General features: G+C 38.4%; 1 protein-coding gene across 1 annotated transcript in view; it reads right to left on the reverse strand.

Moving 5' to 3' along the window:
- TMEM163 (transmembrane protein 163) overlaps window positions 1–21,345 on the reverse strand; it is a 101,567-nt gene that overhangs the window by 76,174 nt on the left and 4,048 nt on the right. The window contains 1 exon segment of the mRNA XM_055811901.1: window positions 19,672–19,791. Within this exon segment, the coding sequence (XP_055667876.1) occupies window positions 19,672–19,791 (120 nt within the window).

Here is a 21,345-nt window from a genome sequence, read left to right on the forward strand (position 1 = left end):
TGGAGTAAGAGGGAAATCAGGCTTGCCACACTTCTGTATTGCCGTTAGCCACTGAAAACGGCATCCAGCAGTATTTTTAGGCTTAGCTGTTCAAACAGCCTATGTAAATGAACCCAGGGAACATAAAGGTTATGTCCAGTATATTCCTAAGTGCTGTAAATAAACCTATAGAGAGAAATATATATACTAGTAAATGTTATAACCAAAGCATTGCAGCTTCCTTCTTGTGAATATCTAAACTCATTGTACTCTGAAATAGCTATTTTCACAAGGGAAACAGAATAAATAATACTAATATAAAAATTCCTGTACCATGTCAGGAACACCTCAGCTCGCCATGGTACAGAAACATCACGCAGAACGCCATGCATTAGTGATAAGGTACATTCCCTTGGCTGCCCAAACACCACGGTCTCAAAAAACCTTTCCAAAAGCTGCCTCTCAGCTGAACAAAACCCATGCAGTCATTTGTCTCTGCAACTGCATTAGAAAAAGCACAACTAGAGAGAAGAAAAACTGAAAAAAAAATTTCATTGCATTGTAGCTGTTGATATGTGAACCGTGTCCCTTTGTCAGACATACCTTTGAGTTTGTTGTGTTCCGAGTCAGCTGGGAAGAGAGAGTCTGGGAAAAGTTTGGGGAAAGTGAGACCCGCATACTTGGGTCTGTTATCAAAAAATAATAATCAAAGCTTTGAAAGTTATTAACAAATACTGAAGACAAACAGACCTCACGTTCTTTAATCAGAGTAATACGATTAGTTTAATAAAAAGAAGTTAAATTCCAGAATGGCATACTTTTTCCAGGCTGGACACACCTTTGAAAACACCAGCCTTAAACTTTCACTTTTCCAGAAGTGATAGGGAAAGTTGTATGGCACGTGCTAAGGCATACACAGCAAACAGACCACCTGCTTCGTTCTCAGCACAGCTCCCCCTGAACAGACACTTGTCAGAGAAAGCCAACATTTCAGAGATGTCATCTGAACAGTAACTACAGTCTAGGCTGTGCTAGTCTCTTCTGCCAGCATTTCACGTGCACTGATATGCGACACCTTACAGTATTTTAATGGCAATTTGCCTGAATGGCTGTAGTGATGGGGGCAGGAACAAAGATAAAATGAGCTATACAGCAATGCAGACTTTTCTGAAAGCTACAGACCTAAAGCACTTTTCTTACTGGGCAGTGCTAATGGGGTTTAGTAAGTCACTCCTCGTGAATTGTTACTATTTCCTTCTACTACTGGAAAAAGGCAACAGAGGGTGTAAAGACTTGGACTATAAAGCAGAGCATGCCAGGGTACAACATAGGATTGAAAAATGATGCTCCTTCCTATAGGTAAGTCAGCGTTACTGTGTACTAAGAAGAAAAATGGCCTGTTTTTATTCTTCTCTACGTTAAAAAAAAAATTAACCTGAATAGCTACATTTTCAACAGTGCTTACTGCTTCTTCTCTGATTCTCAGTGAACACTGTTATATATCAAAGAACATAAGACTTTCAAAACGGACCTAAAATTGCACTTAAAAATCCAAGAACCTAAAATCAAAGGGTGTTTTTCTCATCGTTTTCTCACCAGTCCCCACTGCCTCACAGGCAACATTCCACTCTGTATCATCAGCACTTCCACAAAAAAATAATATAAATTAATTTGTAGACATTCCATAAAATCTCAGCTCACTATAAACCACAGGAATTCACTTAAGTTTCACAGTTTGAGTTTGGTTTTTTCAGTTTTCTAAAACTCTTGCTTCCAGACACTATAACACAATAGTCACTCCTGTGCTAATGCACAGTCCTTTTTTGCTCTAACCTTTTGTCCTTCCAGAGAGCAAGAAGCAAAAAAAGCAATGTTTTTCTAAGTAGCCATTAGATTTCTCCCAAAATAAGAATGGGAACAGATGAGGCAATAGAGACATAAAACACTGTTAAATATAATTCTGTGACATGAGGTGTTAGGTTTTGTTCTTCCACTTCGTGTTGAACACCACACCACTGAATCTCAACACAGCAAAATTAACAAGCTATTCATTAACAGAAAACTATATTCAAATTATAGCTTTTATCATAGCAAACAAAGGCAGAAAACATACCCAAAAGCCCATAGAAGCCAAGTGGAATGTTTTTAATGCAGAAAAACAAATACTCCTTGCAATTCCTAATACTGTTACCGAATGACATTCTGGATCTTTTGGAGAAAGAGGAAAAATCCTACAAAAGCTTCCCTATATGAGGGGCCAGGGTTCTCATCCCTACTGCAAATTCCACAGTGTTACACATACGGGTGACACAGAAGCATGAAGTTTTGATCCCATGCCACCCAACCTCAGTAGGAAGACTGCAGATGATCAAAAAAGACCGTATTAAAATTCTGAACGATCTTGATTATTTTATTTAAGTAGATGAATCTAAAAGGAGGAAATTCAACAACACAACATACAACTACATTTAAACTCCTTCAAGATCCTAAGTACCTTCTTCTGTATTTCTGTGATTTCTATAACTGCCTAGCATTGTCATTTTTACCTAAAACTGGTGGAATCCTACACCATATTCTACACTATACCAACACTTAGAAAAACATGTTTTTTCCTGAAAATCTCAAAGCCCAAGACCACTATCTTACTAAGGTTTATGAATACAATATGAGTATCCAAATGAAAACAAAATGAACAATTACATCTATCATTTAAAGTTCTAATTTCTATTTAATTTCTAATATTTAATCTTAAATTAGGATGACTAGAGCTGAATGCAGCCCTCAAAATTCAAATGCGATGTGGTGACAGAAAAATTTAGTGACCTACCAGTACAAGAACTAGAAAATGAATTCAGATTTTCTAGACCTTATCATATGCCTAAGCTAAGAAAATGAACTTGTATTTTTTTTAAAAATCTAGACTTTACAAAGCAGTGAATGAAGCACAGGCAGGAAATGAACACGCTTTGCCTGCTAACTCCATTGTAGGGACAGTATCTAGAGGCAAAGGAACAGAGGAGACATTTAAAGACACTTTACTGATAACTTCTTAAACCACAGTAGCAAGATTTACAGAGCTTGACTGCTTCAGTGAAAATCCCACATCTAAAGCACGAACAATTGCTCACTGGAAGTATCTACATAATGGGAAAATCCTTCTTTGAAGCAGACTGATTCTTAGGTTCATTAGTCCGCTGTTTTCAAACAGCTACAGTGCTTAGTGTACCCTGCATGTTTACTGGTTTCATTTTATTTTGTGGCACCTATGGAATAGGGAATTGGAAAACACAACCTAACTAGCTCTTTTATATATTTTTGTTCTTTGCATTGCATCCAATTTTTTTGCAAAGTCAAATCTTCCCACCTATTGGCGTCACTTTACATCAAAGGATTTCTATTGATTGTAGTGAAGGTAATGAATACCAAGTGTCTCCTAAACGGGACCCCCCTCATCAACATCTTCTGCTCATCCAGGATGCTGACTTTCCTTATCTTATTTTTTTCAATATCACAAGACACATACCATAGGACAAGAATGTAAAAATCAATTCTGAATGAAGTTACACAAGTGAAATCAAGGCAGATACATTACTGTCAGTAGAAGAGCTACGCATCATCATTAATGAGACACATTTCATTAATTTCCCTGCATCTTACCTAACCTCCTAGTGAAATCATTCTATACACATACAAAAAGTTAGAACGTAGAAAGCAGATTGTAAATATTTAGGTCTAAAAGGTCTTACATCATGTAGTAATTAATACTTTTTGCAGTTCCAGCTCACTGCAAATGTGAATCCTAGACCATGAGGAAAAGAAAAGCACACCACTTGCATTCCCTCCTAATTGGACTCCCAGAAATGGGCACATTCAAACTGAAGATCAAATCTGCTGCTTTTTGGTACAAAACTGCTACGTAATTGCAAAACCTCCTGTAAAGCACAGGCAGCAATATCACTTCTTAAACTACAGTTAACTGTGAAATGTATCACTTAAATGACAGTTAAATAGATTAGTTACAAGCAAAGGTCAGGCCCTCAAGTGTCCTCTACTTTTGGTGAATAACCTATTCATAGTTGCATGAGAGCTTTTAAAAAAAGTAAAAAAGTCATAGCTCAACACCATGAGCATCAGTAAATGCAACTCTTCACCTTCAGAAGTGCCTTTTCTCCAAACATTTCTGAATGTTTCAAAAACTGACAGTCTGGGATGCTTTCTTGAATTAAATCAGTTTTGTATCATTATCTGCCATAAGCAACTTTGCTAACTGTGCCAAGCAACAAGGGAATCGACTGTAGTGCACAAGAGTGCAAGCCTGGTTTTATAACCTTTGTCCCTTAGCTGCCCCAACTCTCCTGAGAGCTTAATTCCTCTGAAACTGAAACCATGTTTTCAAAAACACTACATCCATGCAGAGTAATGCCTTATTACATAGCACTTAGCAAGATGCCAAATAGTTTGTACTCTTGCTTTAAATCCCAGTATCTGCATGCTTGTGTTTATACATTCCTATTAGATTTCCAAACCAAATTATTAGTCCTGCAGCTTCTTTGCAACCCAATTGTACAGTCTGTTTTCCCATGTGCCCTGTACTATGTAGGACAGGATGACTGCTTATCACCTCCCTGTTCATAAAGCAGTGTGATGCCAAGTTTGGTGGGTTTTGCTCTGGATTATCTACTTAAGAGAGTCCGTTTCCACCTGTGTTTAGCGTTGACATCACTGGATTTCATCCCTCCTTTCCAACTGGAAGTATGTCTGCTCTCTTGAATTACATGGAAGTCATGGAAACCCTCAGACCCACCTACATTTTTAAGACTGTCATTAAAAGAAAGACTGATAGTTCTCACCTCTATACAGCAAAACAACAGGATTTTACTCTACATGGTAAACCTAAGAATACACAAGGGGAGAGCAAAAACAAAAACGTCCTATCTTTAAAAGCACTCGAGTCATCTGCCCATATGATGACTAGACAAGCCTTTGGCTTTTCTTCATGCCAGGGAAACCAAGCATTGCCAGTGTACATGAGAACAAAGAAACCGGACTGAAGGTAGATCTGTAAACAAAGTCTGTTTCAAAGACTTGACAACCATGACTTGTGACATGTAGGACACCAAAACCTTCTCAGACCTGACCTGTAGGCCCAACAGATTTACTGTTAGCATGTAATTTTCCATCCTTAAGAACTCCTCTGTGTGACTTCCCCTGGGCCTGTAGCATTGCGTGGGGTTGTTGTGACCCAAATACAGGACCTGGCGCTTCTCCTGGTTGAACCTCACACAACCAGCCTTGGACCATGGGCCCAGCCTGCCCAGACACCCATCAGAGCCTTCCTGCCCCCCAGCAGATCAACACTGCACCCCAACATGGTGTCATCTGCAAACTTACTGAGGGTACACTCAAGCCTCTCATCCAGATCGTCAATATTAAATATAACATCTTCTGTTTAAAAATATTAAACGGAACTGGCTCCAATATTGAGCCTTGGGGACACCCCATGTGCCCAGCGCCAGCGGGATGTGACTCCCCTCACCACTGCTCGCCGGGCCCGGCCCTGCGGCAGCTTTTGACCCAGCACCCAGCACACCCGCCCCAGCCACAGCAGCCGGTTCCTCCGGGAGATGCTGCGGGAGGACCCTGGCAAAGGCTTTACGAAGGCCCAGGCACAGCCCCCAGCCCCTCCCGCGCCTGCTGAGGGACTCTCCCTGTCACAGGAGGAGATCGGGGTCCCCGGCAGGACCTGCCTTCCATAACCCCGCGCCGGCTGGGCCGGATCGCCCGGCTGTCCCGCACGTGCCGCGGGATGGCACTCGGGGGGCTCTGCCCCGGCACCTGCCCCGGCACCGAGGTCAGGCTGACAGGCCTGCAGCTCCCCGGATCCCCCCTCCCGCCGGTGGGGTCACCCTGGCTGACCCCCAGCCTGCCGGGACCCCCCGGTGAGCCAGGGCTGCTGGTAAATGGCTGGCAGCGGCGGGGTGAGCGCTCACCCAGCTCCCTCAGCACCCTCAGGTGGGTCCCATCCGGCCCCACAGACCTGTGTGTGTCCAAGTGGAGCAGCAAGTCACTAACCGTTTCCTCCTGGACTACAGGGACCTCAGCTGCTCCTTGTCCCTCTCTTCCAGCTCAGGGTGCTGAGCACCTTGAGGATATTAGATTAGGCAAGACAAGTCTTTCGTACCTGCAGTTCCTCTCCATGCCAGACATCATAATGACAAGTATAAAGCTCAAAAAAGAATAAATCATCACAGAAACAGGTATCTAGTACACTCAATAAGTGATGTGCATTTGATCATGAAAAATGATCAAATGTCATCAGTGATAAGATTGTCTGAATTTTTAAACAAACTTAACACAGTATTTGGGGTGCTTTTTTTTTGTTTGTTTGTTTAAATTGGACTATATTTAGCAAACCTTTTCTCCTGTACTACAGAAGTTTGCACATTATTTTGGCTTGCTTTTCGTAAGAGCAAAATTTTGCAAGGTTTTTTTCTGCTCAGCAGAAAACTGCATTGCAGCAGGAAGCCTATGCAGAAAATGCATACAGCATATAGCAAGAGCAACAAATCACCAAATTCACTAAACTCCAGTGTGCCTAACAGTCACTGCAAAACAGCATTTATTTCACAGTGAACTCTACACATACCAGGAGGAGATACAAAGTGAAACTTTATATGCAGAAAAGTGTTTATCATGGTTCTAAGACAATAGGGAGAGACTGTCTTCTCCATTCTAAAATGGATACAAACTTTCAGCCACCTAAGAAAACCTTCAGGGATACCATTCTGGTAGACAGAATCTATATTCACTTCGGTAGACTTCCTTAGCCTTCATAAATAGATGCTTGCTTAGTTTTCCAGCTACAAGGATTAGGGGGACATCCTCCAACACCATTGCAATATTTAGGGACATACATGCTGTAGCTAGTCTGACCACTAGACTCCCAATTCACTTTCCTGGGCAAAGCCTCCAAAAATACTCACAACACGGTTACAAATTATGAGCAGATTCTTACAGAGTAGTAAATGCAGTGACCAATCTGTCTATATATTCTGTAAAAGATGTAACTTACCTAGTTTTAGAAGCCCACACCAGGCAAACCCCAAATGCCTGTTCAAATCCTGGCAAAAAGAAAAAAAATTAAGAAAAGAATAAAGGACAAAACATTTGGTAACCTCATGGAATCCAACTCATTCTTGATGCAGCTTTCAGACCTTACTTTTCAACCACAGACTGCTGAGCTTTGTTACAAAAACCTCAGGCTAGGTTTTTCCCAGAAAAAGTAAAAGTACATGCAACAACCCTAGCATACCCTGCAAAAAATAACATCAGACATGCTGGCATAAAAAGTTACACTGAACGTTGGGTCAAACATACAGCTAAAAAACCATGTTCTTTCCTGAAAGTCAAGGCCTCACTAATGTGTTCCTGACAACTACCAATGGTTAAAACCAACTAACTTGCTGCCCAAAGACACTTTAAAATCTTTTAAACTGCCATCCTCTATAAGCACCTCTTCCTTGATCTCAAAAACTTCATGCACTTAGAACTCAAGGCAGGTTATTTCCTAGCTTTCTTTACTTTTTTCCTTCTCAGTAGCACTCATTTGACAGCAGTTTTAAGTTCTAGAAGTTCTTTCCAACATCTATCTGATCAATAAAAATGGTTACTCAAAGAAACAGAGGAAATGTAAGTTTCCCAGCACTGAAAAGTAAATGTTAATAGCATTTACCTTTCTCTACCATCTATGAATGGGGTGGAGGGAGAAAAAAATAAAAAAAAAGAAAAAGATCCATGTCCCTAAGTACTTCACTTCATGAACCTTGAGAGACACTGCACAATGTGAATCTACTCCAACAAAACCCACCACCATACCCAAATGCACAGTCCTGTCCTCTTAACTGTTTAGCAGAGCCTTTACTCTGTTCCAGGTCAGCAGAAGCAGCTAACTGCATCAGCAAAATGCAAACACAAGAGTAACACCACACTCCTCAAAACCCACCACCACAAAACACATCACTCAACTGTGAAGTTACTACTGCCCAGGCCACAACTAGTCTAATACATTTAAACACATCCAATCACAAGCATTACAGCATTGGAAGTTCTGTGAACTTGAAATAGTTTTCACAAGGTAAGCCACGACAAACCATGGAAATTATCCCACAAATCAGTAGGTTCAGTACTGAGATGAAGCAGGCTGCAACCCCTGCCTAGAATTGTACATACAAAATTCAGAACATGTTGTCACTGTGGAAGACCTGGGATACACATAAACGTGTCAACTACTATAGAGCAAAACACTGCAATTTTTTGGCAGAAAATGCAATTTTTTTCATGTATCAAAACCTGATGTGTACAGATGGAGAACAAGCTCACAGCAGTAAAATCATTTTCCCAAGCCTACAAAGAAAGTTTGGGCTATGCCCAGGGTTAGAATAGTCCCTGGAGGAAATTCTTGGCATGGTCTCTGAACCTAGCAGGATGCAAGCTAGTGTTAATTCACCTTTTTTCCTCAGCATTTAAAAATGCCTGCAAAAGTTTAAACAGGCTGCCTTAAGCAAGTATTATCTCACAAAAATGAGACACAAGTGTTACTATCAATAAAATGCTAAAAGAAGCTCTAAGTCTGAAAATACCTCATCCAGTGTAAGTTCATCGTATCATTTGCCATAAGCTTTAGGCCCAGATAAATAAACCCATGGAAGTCAACAGATCTGTGTACGTCAACTGAAGATCTGTCCCTATAAATTACTTTAAGTGTATTTAGGAGATTTCAAGCCTAAACATTCCATAAGCCATTAAACATTACTTGCAACATTATCCCTTAAATCCAAGTCTTGTTTTCATCCACCAGATGCTTCTCAGCAGGGAAATATACACACGATAACCCAATGAGTACCTCTTAGTGAGAAAGTAACAGCAAAGCTCCCTTTGAGCAGGGTTTGCTTGAGTGTTCACCACGATTCAAAATAACAAAATTGGATCATTTTGCTGCCCATATCACAATATCAGATTTATTATTATTTTTCTTTTACACATACAGAAGCAGTAACAGTGGGTCTCCCACAATCAGAACTCATATGGTAAAGACATATAACTCTGAATTTTAGCTCCCTAACTAGAAATCTGTAGAAATTAATTTGCTAACCTGTTTTTTCATGGCTAGAGACAGAATCATTAAACAATCTCTCCTTTTCTTGTTGCAGCTAATTAAACACAGAAATATCAAGTCATACTAAATAAAAAGGAGGCATGGTTTATTATTAGTTTCTAACGTGCCACAAAGATAAGCAAACGAATTGGCTCTTTTGGGTACTATTAGTTCCACACAGTTAGACATTATAGTCTGATATATGTTAGTCACAGCAGCCAGTCAGAGAATAGTGATGTCTATCAAGTCGGGAGGTAGACAATAATCTTCCAGGCATACATATTGCCCTCATTCATTCTCTTACAAAACAAGCTAAGACTGATGCCTTTCATCTGCCTTTCTGCATCCCTAGCAGCATGCACTTACACACATGCAAACTGATCAACATAAAGCAATGCTAGTACAGGCTGTCTTACAAGAAAACTGAACAGCACAAGAAAAAGTAACTCTTCGCTATGCAGTTCGGAAGTGACCTGCCACCACTACAATCACTGTCAGTTTTGTCACTAGCTTCTATGTCCATTCCTGGTCTGATGCTGGTTACTTAGCTCCACCCTATGTTTTCCATGGATCTGTTAGAAACTTTTTTTCTAGGATTAACTCAATTCACACCAAATAGGAATTTAACTGTTCCAATCACCACAAATCTATTATTAAATATCTGCAGCCATTTGTTGCGTTGGAATAGCAATTTTATCATGGAAGGATCACAAATCATGCTTTTGATCAAGGCAAAGTAAGTTACGTGGTTTCCACAAAATGCTATTTCTGACTCCTAATTTGGGCTTCAGTATTTCAAGCATACCTTAACTTGTCTATCAGTTTTCTATCAAGCCTCCCATAATGGGAATGCATGGAGCTACTTTTATTTCCCCCAGCTACACATCCTAGCTGACACTGTAGCCTGCATTTCCATTTTATTAAATCTCCCACTGAACGATAATAAATCTTTCTTTCAAAATGTGAGATTTTTCTTTTCAGAGCCTGGGGAAATACTGTCATTCTTTGGCCACTGAAATGTTTCATTAAAAAATGTGATCTGAGGACAATGCACTTAGAGGTATATTTCCTTCACCTTGGTAAACTGAAAAGATACATTATACTTAATGGTACCTTGATAATAATCTATAAAAGCAGAAGATAAACAGTCTTCACATCTGACAAGAAATCTTTGTTTAGGATTCAGCTGAGAATCCTTTTCTGCAGTAGATCTTACTCATGTTCTCAGCATCACACCTAGCATGAAACTGGCCCAGAGATTTCTCCAGAAAGGCACAGTTCACGGTGCAACCAAAAGCCACTTATTCTGCAGCAGTTCCTGGAAGGCAGATGCCTCTTGTCTAACTATTTTTATGGTATTTTTCAGACTATCCCCCTTCCTCTGCAGTTTTTCTGTCTAGCAAAAATACCAGCTGGTTACTTCTGGTCACCCTTCTTTGACTAAGGACTGACTAATCTACTTCTTCTAACTCTGAATCTAAGCTTATCTGTCCCTTTTTCTGCACATCCAGAGAAAAAAGAATGGGTCATACACAAAAGTCAGATGAGATACTTAGGAGCTCTCTGTGGTTCTTCTGGAGAAGGCTGGTTTGTAAATGAAGGTTAGCATCTATTAAAAGTTGTCTTCCCTTCCCCAATCTCCAGACCTGGTTTCAGTCTTTACCAAAGACTTAGGATAATCCTAATTTGAACAAAACTAATTTGACCAGGTTGCTCTACCCTTTTAATACAATGTATCAGTTTCCCAATCTTTCAACCTGAAAGACTTGACCAACTGACACTACAGTTGCTTGACAGGATACCAAAATCTATGAATGCAAAACAGAGATCAGAACAACTGCATACCCTTATCATCCGAGTACCATCCCCTCAATGAAAAAAAAACCCCAAACCAGAAAAAAAAACCACCAAAAAACACCACCACCAAACAACCCAACCACACAGTATTTTCATCTGTTTTTATTTTAGACTAACATTTGTGTAATATTTTCAGTAACTACAGTAACAGATTGATCAAACCACACACACACACATCATTTTACAATGCACCAGAAATGCACAGCACTACAGTGGACAAGCACAGCTGTTTAACAGAGCATAATGGGATTCTAGTACAGTTTATCACCTATAACAATAAATAATAGTTTTGTCAAATTAAATAGTAGATTAATTTACCAAACTGAATTTTTCACAAGATCGGTATTTGCTTGCCTTTTCCTCAAAGGAAAAGCATGTATCAAACAGGAGTATCTAGGACACAAGTTTTACACTCGTGCCAGTGGTATTTTCTAGAAACATAAGTGTCCTTCAGTTAATACTGGGTTATTAACCTCAGAAGCGGTAGTGCCATCTAGTCAAACATCACCACCCTCCATTATATTTTCTCCACTACCACTCTACTTATACTCACAGTTTCTCACACACTCCCATTTCTCATCTAGCACCACCATTACTTCACCAGAGTTGGCAACAGGGAAGCACATGTGTCAGCTAAACAACAGTATGCTCTATTGCAATATGCTATAGATCTGCTGGGAGCTATATTGCATTGTAAAAAAAGAAATATTATCTATGTTATTATTTTACTGTTACTGAGTCCTCCTACAGTGCAGGCATACCAAAACAAGATGAGTCATCGGTAAATAAAATTATATACTGAAAAAGTATTAAAATTTATCAAAATTTTCAACTTTCAGGGAAAGGAACTCAAACATTGTTACTGAAAAGTCACAGAAAATAAGTGGCAGGTAGTAAACAGCAAGCACTATCAACCTCCCAGTAAAGCAGAAGTTATAAATGTTATTAAAAAATTTAAATCTGGTACAAGTTTACATTTTGTTGTTTACTAAGTTAAAACACACAAACATTTTAAAATTTCTGGCAGAAGTAAAGAAAACCTAAGAAAGTCTGATTTTCATCACTTCCACTGCTGTCAGGGAAGTTTACACATTAGTGCTTTACAACCTAAGAAACTTCAAACAATAAAGTGATACTGTACGATGAATATTAACCATCCATTTTCTTTCATTAATCTTGATTTTCAGCTCCAGAAACAACAAATTACAATGACTTACTGAAAAAACATTTTACTTTTAAGACTGCAGTGATGTTCCTTCAAATGGCAGATGTACAACCACTAACCTATGTTATATACCTATTAAAAAGCAGCAATTGAGACTCACACTAGAGGATTATTTAAATTCAATTTTGTACAGAAAAAGTCAAACAGTTTTTTGATGGACAGCAGTTAATACCAATCGCATGTAATAAACCTCATATTACTTCCTTTTTTAACTATTTTTGTCTATTTTTAACCAAGATACACATTTTTCCATCCACTACAAGATAGGGAAGGCTGTAGGGCACATCATTCCTACACCACCCAGTTATTGCCAAGCGGCATGCCTAAAACATTCCCCATTACAAGTTCAGCTCTTCTCCCATATGCAAATTCACCCCCCTACCTACATCTGTCTTTAATGGCACAGCATAATTCCTTCAGAGATATGATTAGGATCCATGACACCAGCTCAATTACTTAACACTGCCTAGTTATTTACCTTATTTGTATATTGTACCTTGCTACACAACTGTATTCTCATAGCTGGAACTTCTGAATCATCAAACACTTAAGTTGCCTTTAATGGAATCCTAGCAGAGATCTGACTGCAAAACTAAAGACCAAATTTCACGTGTCTAAAATGTCCCGCTATAAAATAAATATAATATCTATTAGAATAGGTAAATCATATGTATTTTATATGGTATAAATTAGGTAATATAATATAGATGTTAATTCATTTAAAGGACATTACTGTTCTTACTGGTCTACTGCACAGACTTATTTCAGACTCTTGCACAAAAAAAACCTACCACAGCCTCAGACAGGAAAAATAAAACAACAAAGGAAAGAATTGTGCTAATGATTTTCACACTAAATAGCCTAGACATAAGATACTTGTGTGTACCTCATTCTTCATGAAATGATGTCATAGAGCTAGTTTTCCCTCAAAATCAGCATCCTGTTTTAATTTCAAATTTCTATGGGATGATCTTCTCTCATGAGAAAGGAATCAGCACTTAGCACAAGGAATGATCAAATTACAATTCTCTAATGCAAAACCACAACAGACTCATATGTTTTAAAAGTTAGCATTTAAACAAACTCAGTTGTTTTTGTAACTTCTACCACAGCAACTATTTTTTTAAATTGTTTACTGTTCAAATACATAGACAGAGATCATTATATAGCTGTTCTAGATTTCACAGACTTCTATCATAATTTTGCCTGCCAACTAAGGAAAAGATTTCATGACGTGTGAAGCATTGCAGATTTTAGACCTGTACTTCTGTTCAACAGCTATCAGTCTTGAACTTGACATCCATATGCTATTTTCTCCTCCCAAGAAAGTCAGAGTTTCGTATGCCTAAAAAAAGATAGGCCCTTACTGGCCTCTCATTTAATTTTCAATGAATTAAAATTGCATTTTACTGTTACTAAGTACAGACTGACCTATGCAAAAGGCTATCTTTTGCCAGTGCTGCACTGGCAATGGATTTTTTTTGTCCTTTAGAACTCTCACTTAACATGGTTAAGACTAAACTCAGTTTTTTACTATAGTGATGCAACTATAACGAAGACAATAGGCTTGGACAAGTGTCACCAATATCAGAATTCTACCTTGGCAATTTAAGATCTATATTTCATTAACACTTCTGTGGGACTACAGCCCTGAAGCATCTGTCTTTTTGTAACTGATGTAATTAAATGTCCTGAGAAATATGCAAAATTAGGGATCTGCATACTATCACACAGCAGTTCTATTCTGTATTTAGCCTTTCCTTGGTTTCAAGTGTCTGCATGCTCTTGTGACTTGAAATGTAACTTTGTGAATAAACATAATGTGTTCTACGAAAAATAAAAAAAATCAAAACACACCAAAAAAACCACCTCTTAGGCCTCAGGTCTTTAGGAGTGAGAAATGCAATTCTGTATAGCTCCTGGAAGGGAAAACACAAAGATCAAGACTTTTCATGTGGTCAGTGATCCTGGAGAATTTTAGGTACCCACAGAATCTAAAACAGGCCTGAGTTCTGAATGCCCATCATTTGTCTGAAATTCAGTGACCTTTAAAGCATGCTGAACTGGATATCCAAACTAAAGAGCATCAGAACCATGAGTCTTCACCTACATGCTTTATTAGTAATAGCATTATTATTCACAGCTGCGCCCAGGGTACACTAAGTATTGTACAAACATAAGGGAAAACCCACATAAATTTAATTTTTAAAGCAAGAATAGGAATAGGTCACTGGGAAAATGATGTATTTATCAATAAATTAATATAGTCGCTCCCCATCGTGGTTGTCTCAGTAGTACACCTGAGATGAGAAGTGACAGATTACATCAATGCATCCACATCCAAGCATCCAGAGGATAACACCTTCAGTCACTCAATATTTGTCCCAGGTAACTCCATTTGCAGTGCACCAGAGTAGCATAATAAGGGAGGAAAATCAGCAGTCGCCCTACAACTAAACAAAATGAGATTTTATGACTCAATTCAGTCATTCCAATAAAGAAAGTGGACCTAGAACCATACTGTCTAAGGTTTGCTGGTATTTGAATCTGTCAGAGTCAGAACTAGCATGAAGCTTTAATCTGAAAGCAAGCTCTAACCTGAAATTTCTTAGCATATGGACCATGCATTTCAAACAAAATGCCTCTCTAATCCCAGTGTGAAACATCACTTCACTAAACAATTTTTCAGTAATTCATTCTGAAACACAAATGGTTTTGTATACAAAATCAGAATGTCAGTGTCTTTGCATTTACTTGTAATATCTTATCCGTAGGCCACCAATAGCTAATCCTGTAAAATACTCTCACTTTCAGAATCGTATCTACCAAGTTTCCATCTGAGATACTACACAGATTAAAATTCACCTTCTCAAAATAACATCGGGTATTTACTACACCAGACTAAACACCTACCAGGACAAGAGCTCAAATCACAGACCTATTGTTGCACTCAAGTTCTTGGTTATTTCTATAAAACTAAACCCTTTAATATGTCTGTGGTGATCTAAAAGGAGTGATCTCTAAAGCAGCCATGAGGACAGAGCTCACGAGCTGCCTGCTATTTCCCCAGCATTTTGCAAACAGCCCAGCACCAACTCCCTCTCTGATGCATTAGCATGCAGGGCCTATTCAGGCATACTCTGACCACACTGTGGCAGGCTGGCTGCAAGTTCCACCTCACGAAAGCCCTTTACAAAGCCGACATTTACAACAAAGGCATACATTCTAAATCTTTACTCAATCTCTGACTACAAAGAGCGCTTTTAGTGCAGAATTTGGTCTATATGTTGTTTAGATATATTGATATGACTACTCCACTCACTGTGAAACAATTTTAGCTAATCAAATCAGGAAGATGAACGAACAGGCTACTTTCTGTGAATCACAAGTCTACTGGACAAGAAATACCAGACAGAATGAGAGTTTGTTTTCTGCTCTGAGAATACTACCAGAGGCTAGCTGCTTGAGCAGAAATGAAACTATAACAGCAAAAGCTATATTTGTGTATTTTTCAAAATTATGTTTTAGTAACATAAATGTAAGAAACTAAGAGTAATGGGTTTCAAGACACCAAAGTTCCATTCCACCTGTAATAGTCCCTCATCCTCTATTATGATTCTGAAACCGGGCTCAGTGTGAACCTACAATACTGCAGCTACAGGAAGTAGCTATTATGAAATTATTTAGACTCAAGCCTTATACACAAGTATATGTTGCAAAAAAAAAAAAAAGATGTTCATATTGTTGCTGTATTATTTAAAAACAGAAACAACTATATTAAAATTATTATTCCAGCACTCACTTGGGGTGCCAAGGAAGAAATTAATGTTCAGTTTAGTAACTTTTATCATGCTCAGTCTCAGTTTATGACTATATATTTATAAAAATGTAAATCCACTCTTCATGAGAATCCTACAAGCATGCATATTTCAGGCAGCATGGAAATGAAGGCTCATCAGCCACTGCCCAGCATCTGACCATAAAAGTACCTCACAGAACCACAAATGTCAGAATGTGTAACTCACTGTAAGAAAGCCTAACTTTCAGCCATTAAAGACAGTATCATAGGGTTCCAGTGACCTCAAGGTTTAAGTCTATAAATATTTTACTGAAGCCTTGTGCAACTATATGCTGGACAGCAACACCTTCAACAGCACTCCAAGCCAATGGGACCACAGTGATTACCACACAGTGCAGGAGTTGTATTTAGAGACAGCAGCTGAAACTTTCAAATGGTCTTCTACAAGTACAGCATTTCCGCAGTAAAAGTAAGCATATTAAGTACCTGATAGTAACAGTTCTGTTATATCAGCTAAAGGAGAAAGCTGATTTTATGGTCTGAGTATGTCCTGCTTCTCAATATTAGTGAATGAAAGATGACGATTTCATTTTCCCTTAAGCAGCCATTCTGCTACAGCCTAGCCTGGTTTAGCTTTCCAAAGCTAGAGACCAAACATATTTTGATGCATACATCAGCATTTCATCTTCTGCATTCCAGTATTTTAGGCCACAAAACAGCCCATCCCCAAGAGAATACATACTATACACCTGTTACGTAGCTAATATGACATGTATATAAGTATATCATCATTTGAATTTATACACTGTTCACAGGTTCTTTTTAATACCAAGTCTAACACACAGAGTTTGCATCAATAGATCTCACCCTCATGCACCATATGTAATAAGGAAACTACTTTATGTATTCAGATCAACTTAAGATTTATCAATCCATTTCAATATTACCAAGTGAAAGAAGATCAGAGTTCAGCTGGGGCATCTTCATAATACCACCAAAAGAAAACATCTCATACCAGTGAAGATAAAGCATTCCAGCTTACTCTAATGATGGAAAAATCTAGCATTGGAAGCACCTAGGAAGTCTTGAAAGGAAGGAAGGTGATCAAGCTGCAGCACCCAAGGGAGGGGGGCAGACCATAAAAAAGGAAAGGTAGTCTAATTACAAACACTTGGTTGGAAAAGGAGGCTCCTGAATCATTTTCGCACTCTCCACACAAACCATGCATATGAGTATCACTCCCCTTAGTATTTTTCTTACCTTCCATGCCTTCCATTTTTTCAGTCACAGTTACCAAGTACTGCCAGTTCCCTGGCCTGTTATCTTTACTATATCATGTGCTGCTGCAAAAGCAGCACCATAAGATACACTTGCAAGAAAGCATTTCAAAGCCTGTAACAGGATAAAACAGAAACTTACAGGAAGAATTTATAGGGGAATCATAAAGAGTAGTGCGAATACAGTCAGTGTAGCCCGACAATTAGCACAGCAGGTCAGCATTTTTCACTGAAATGGAACATCAGGGCTGTATTGCTAACACTTTACCATTACAGACAAGGTAAAACAGAAACAGGATTCTTTAAATAGCAGGTGTTTGCAAAGAATTGGCAGCACCAGACACCCCAAAGTGATAACTAGTAATTTATATCAAACAGGCAGCAAACTCTAGTCACCTGGCATGTTTCCCAACTCATGGATTGGCTAGAGGCACCTGCTAAAAGGACAGCACAAAAGAAGAAAGCAGCCAATGTGAGACAATAAACTGAGCAGAACTGCTGAAGTTGGATGGGGAAATAAAGTGATTCTAGAAGAATCACTGTATTTTCTCAAACAATAAAAAGTTTTAATACTAAGTGTATCAAAAGCCCCGTCAATGCTTTTGTAGCATGTAAGTTAGCTGTCAACTGTCTATTAAGAGATTCCATTCAGATTTAATATGAGTACGTGTGCTGATTCCTCTTCTATTCTTCATGAATTTAGCCTCTTCAAACCACAAGAGAAGGTACATTCAAAAAACATACAATTAGTCTACTACTAACTGCTGATCTCACTACTTCAATGCCTATCCACTGCAGCTGAGTATGCAGTCACAATATATCCAGGCAGGTACTACCTTCTCTGCTGTTTCTTTTCTGTAGGATTTCTACCAGACTGCCACAAATAAGGAAAACAGAAAATAAAAGCTTTCAGGTAGTCTAACTAGTCTTGCAAAACATTTAAAAAGACCCTTTTAAAAGAAACGGAGGGTTTAGTTACCCATATTATACTTATGTCTTGCAACTCTGGTAAATGAAAGCGTAAAATAAAATTAAGTCATTTCAATATTCCCTAAAATTATACTGTTAATAGTAACAAAGTTATTTTTTTGTAACACAGTATTTACTTTTATGTTACTTCAGTAGCAAAGACAGACTATTGAATTTTCATGAAGCAGAACAAAATGGGAACTCACAGTGTCCGACTTTCTGGTTAACATTCAAATTCTTTACAGTGTTAGATTCTGCTTTTAAGCGTTCCTTCTCTTTTATCTTTTCTCTTTTTTTTTTCATCAAGTTATTGTACCTGTGTTTCTATATAAATCACTCCAAGTCAATATACATTGAGTTTTCAGAGACCATTTGGTCAGATTCTAATAATCTCTCCTGGGAGCTGACACCAACTTCCAGCAGCAGGTCGTATGCTGCAGATTAGAATAATAAAACACATGCTGCTGCAGCTTCAATAAAAACAAAAAGAAAGAACAGAAAAAAAGAACACAAGTCTGTCTTTATCAAGCTGAAGAATGATGCTTTGAGACATCTTAGATGTCTTGTCTTCTAGACAGCTTTCCTTTTCTTTATATAAACATGTAAATCCAGTCACTTCTGGTTTTTCATTCTTTTAAACAAAGAATGTGCCATTGGAAAGATTTTGTTCCAGATTCCACATTTCTTTTTGTCCTTACAGTAACACAGTGTCATGTAATTGACCAAGACAGAAAGCTGGTATTTTACAAATTTGCATTGAACTAAAATATATCTTTATCTACACAATGTTAACATTTGTTCCTATTTTGAAATAAAAGAAATATATTTAATTTCTTCCATACAAAAGGGGTTTGTTTGGGGTTTTCTTTCAAATTCTTTGTGTAAAGGTAAACTAGACAATAGTCTTGAAACTTAAAGAAAAACACTGGCTTAAAAAGAAACTGGTATTTGTCCTCCAGATTAGCATTATGTTAGGGCATCTTTCAGTGTAACACAGATAAATTATATATTTCTCTCTTACCATTCACTATTCTTTATTATAGAATTCCCACTACAGATCCCAGGTGTATTAAGACTTGTCATATTTGACCTCTTTGGTTAAAGGCAATCCACTGCATAATGACTTTTACACTATTCTGTAAAATGAACAGTTCCACATGCACAAATGCTAGCAGGAATCAACATCTCCTGTTTCTTTCTCCGACCTTCAACAACCCTATCCACTGCATAAAAAACCCAACATTTTTACTAATTTATAAGCACCATGCAGACACAGGCAGACTAGAGAGAAACCTCTTTAGCAGTTGTGAAGAAAAAACATAAGAAAGCTTCCACAGAGAGAAATTCTGAAAGCCCAAAAGAAAAACAAAAAGGAAGAGGTGTGAAGATTTAAAATATTCCCAATACTCACTGAAAGCAGCCACTGCAAGAGCCAGTGTGACAATAATGGAGACCCAGGAAACCCACAATGCCTTCTTTCTGTAGCTTTGAGCTTCATGAGGTTTTAGCCTTGTACTGCTTTCTAGTAAACCTGATAAGCAATAAGCAAAGAGGGTATGAACAATACATTGCTCCTTTTAAAAACACAACTGTGTTAGTTCAGACCTAGATCACATATTTACATTCTATATTACATATAGAATCAATACAGAATCAAATCCTGCTCACATTATTAAAGTGAATGAAGCCACCAGAAACACGAGCAAGCAAGGAGAGCACACACAAGTTGTTTTGATTTCACATAGAAAGACCCCCACACCAATCACTTGAAAAGAGTACTTCAATTGTAGGGCACTTACAGAAATTCACGTTGCTGACATTTTCTACTTGTACATCTACACAAGAAAGGGCTCAGTCCTAAGCTCACTCCGATCAAAACTCATTTCAGAACTTCAGGACCCTGAGCATAATTAACACAGGAGAAAAACTCAGGCTCACCAGTCTCTGCGAAATAACCTACCAACGCACAGAAATACTGCACATATTGAGCACTGAAGTAGTGGCAGGCATACTTTAGAATCAAAGCTATCACAGTTGAAAAAAGCCTCTTGAAGCATAATGTCCTTCATGTGAGATATGAATACATCCCCATCTAGAACCAAGTGAAGAACCAGTTCTGTCCTTACTGCAATCAGCACGAAGTCTGTTAAACACAAGAGAATGGGATTTCTTTCTGTCTTTTTTGATGCTATCCATTTGTGGAAGTCTTTTGTCTACTCAAATCACAGTGAAGAATTCAGGTTAAAAATAAAGAAAACAACAACATTCTTTCATTTTCATTTTCAGCCTTAAGTCACTTTCAAAATGCACTCACAATTCAACATATTTGCCTCCTGTATATCCCAGCCAGATTCTTTTGTGCTTAATATATTCATCTAATTTGAAACATACGTTCTTTTTCACCAGCAAGTTCCAGCTCAAACCTGCTTAACTGAAGAGAACGCCTGATGGTTTTTATCTTTCTTAATGAATTACTCCAGAAAATGTGGGTGCCTCCTCTTAGATGATGATCACTTTTCAGAGGGACTTGCCTGCACTGAGTGCATTGAACTGGGGCACTGGTTTAAAAGCGCAACCTTTCAGTAGCTGGCTAATGTCTTAGACAAAGGGTTGAGAACAGGGGCTCTGGCGGACTCAGCAGCAGATTAAAACATTAACAGCTGAAGCTGTTACTATGCTCACCTTCCCCAGTTTTCTCTCTGATGGCTATTGCCACTTTCAAGGCAGGTACACCTGATCCAGCTACCAGCATACTCCTGAACCCACACCTTGTTTAACCAAGTTTATTAACTTTAACAGTTATTAATTTCAGCTGACTGTAACATACTGGCTGAAAACTGCAATGGGTTTGGAATCAATTCAGAAGTGAATCAGACATCTCTGCCTCAGGGGCAGCAATGTGTCAGCAGAGGGACAGGCATCCAGGGGTGGTAGCAATTCAAGCCACCAGATTTTACTCTGCCACTTGAAGTCTGTCAAAACTATTGGTTCTAATCCTAGCATAATTGGTGGGATTCATGCTGTCTTGGAAAAATTCTTCATACTTTTTTCACCTCAATTACAATGAAGCAGAGAGAGTTTCTTT

The sequence above is a fragment of the Falco peregrinus genome, chromosome 8 (assembly GCF_023634155.1).
Source record: "Falco peregrinus isolate bFalPer1 chromosome 8, bFalPer1.pri, whole genome shotgun sequence".
NCBI classification, from domain to species: domain Eukaryota; kingdom Metazoa; phylum Chordata; class Aves; order Falconiformes; family Falconidae; genus Falco; species Falco peregrinus.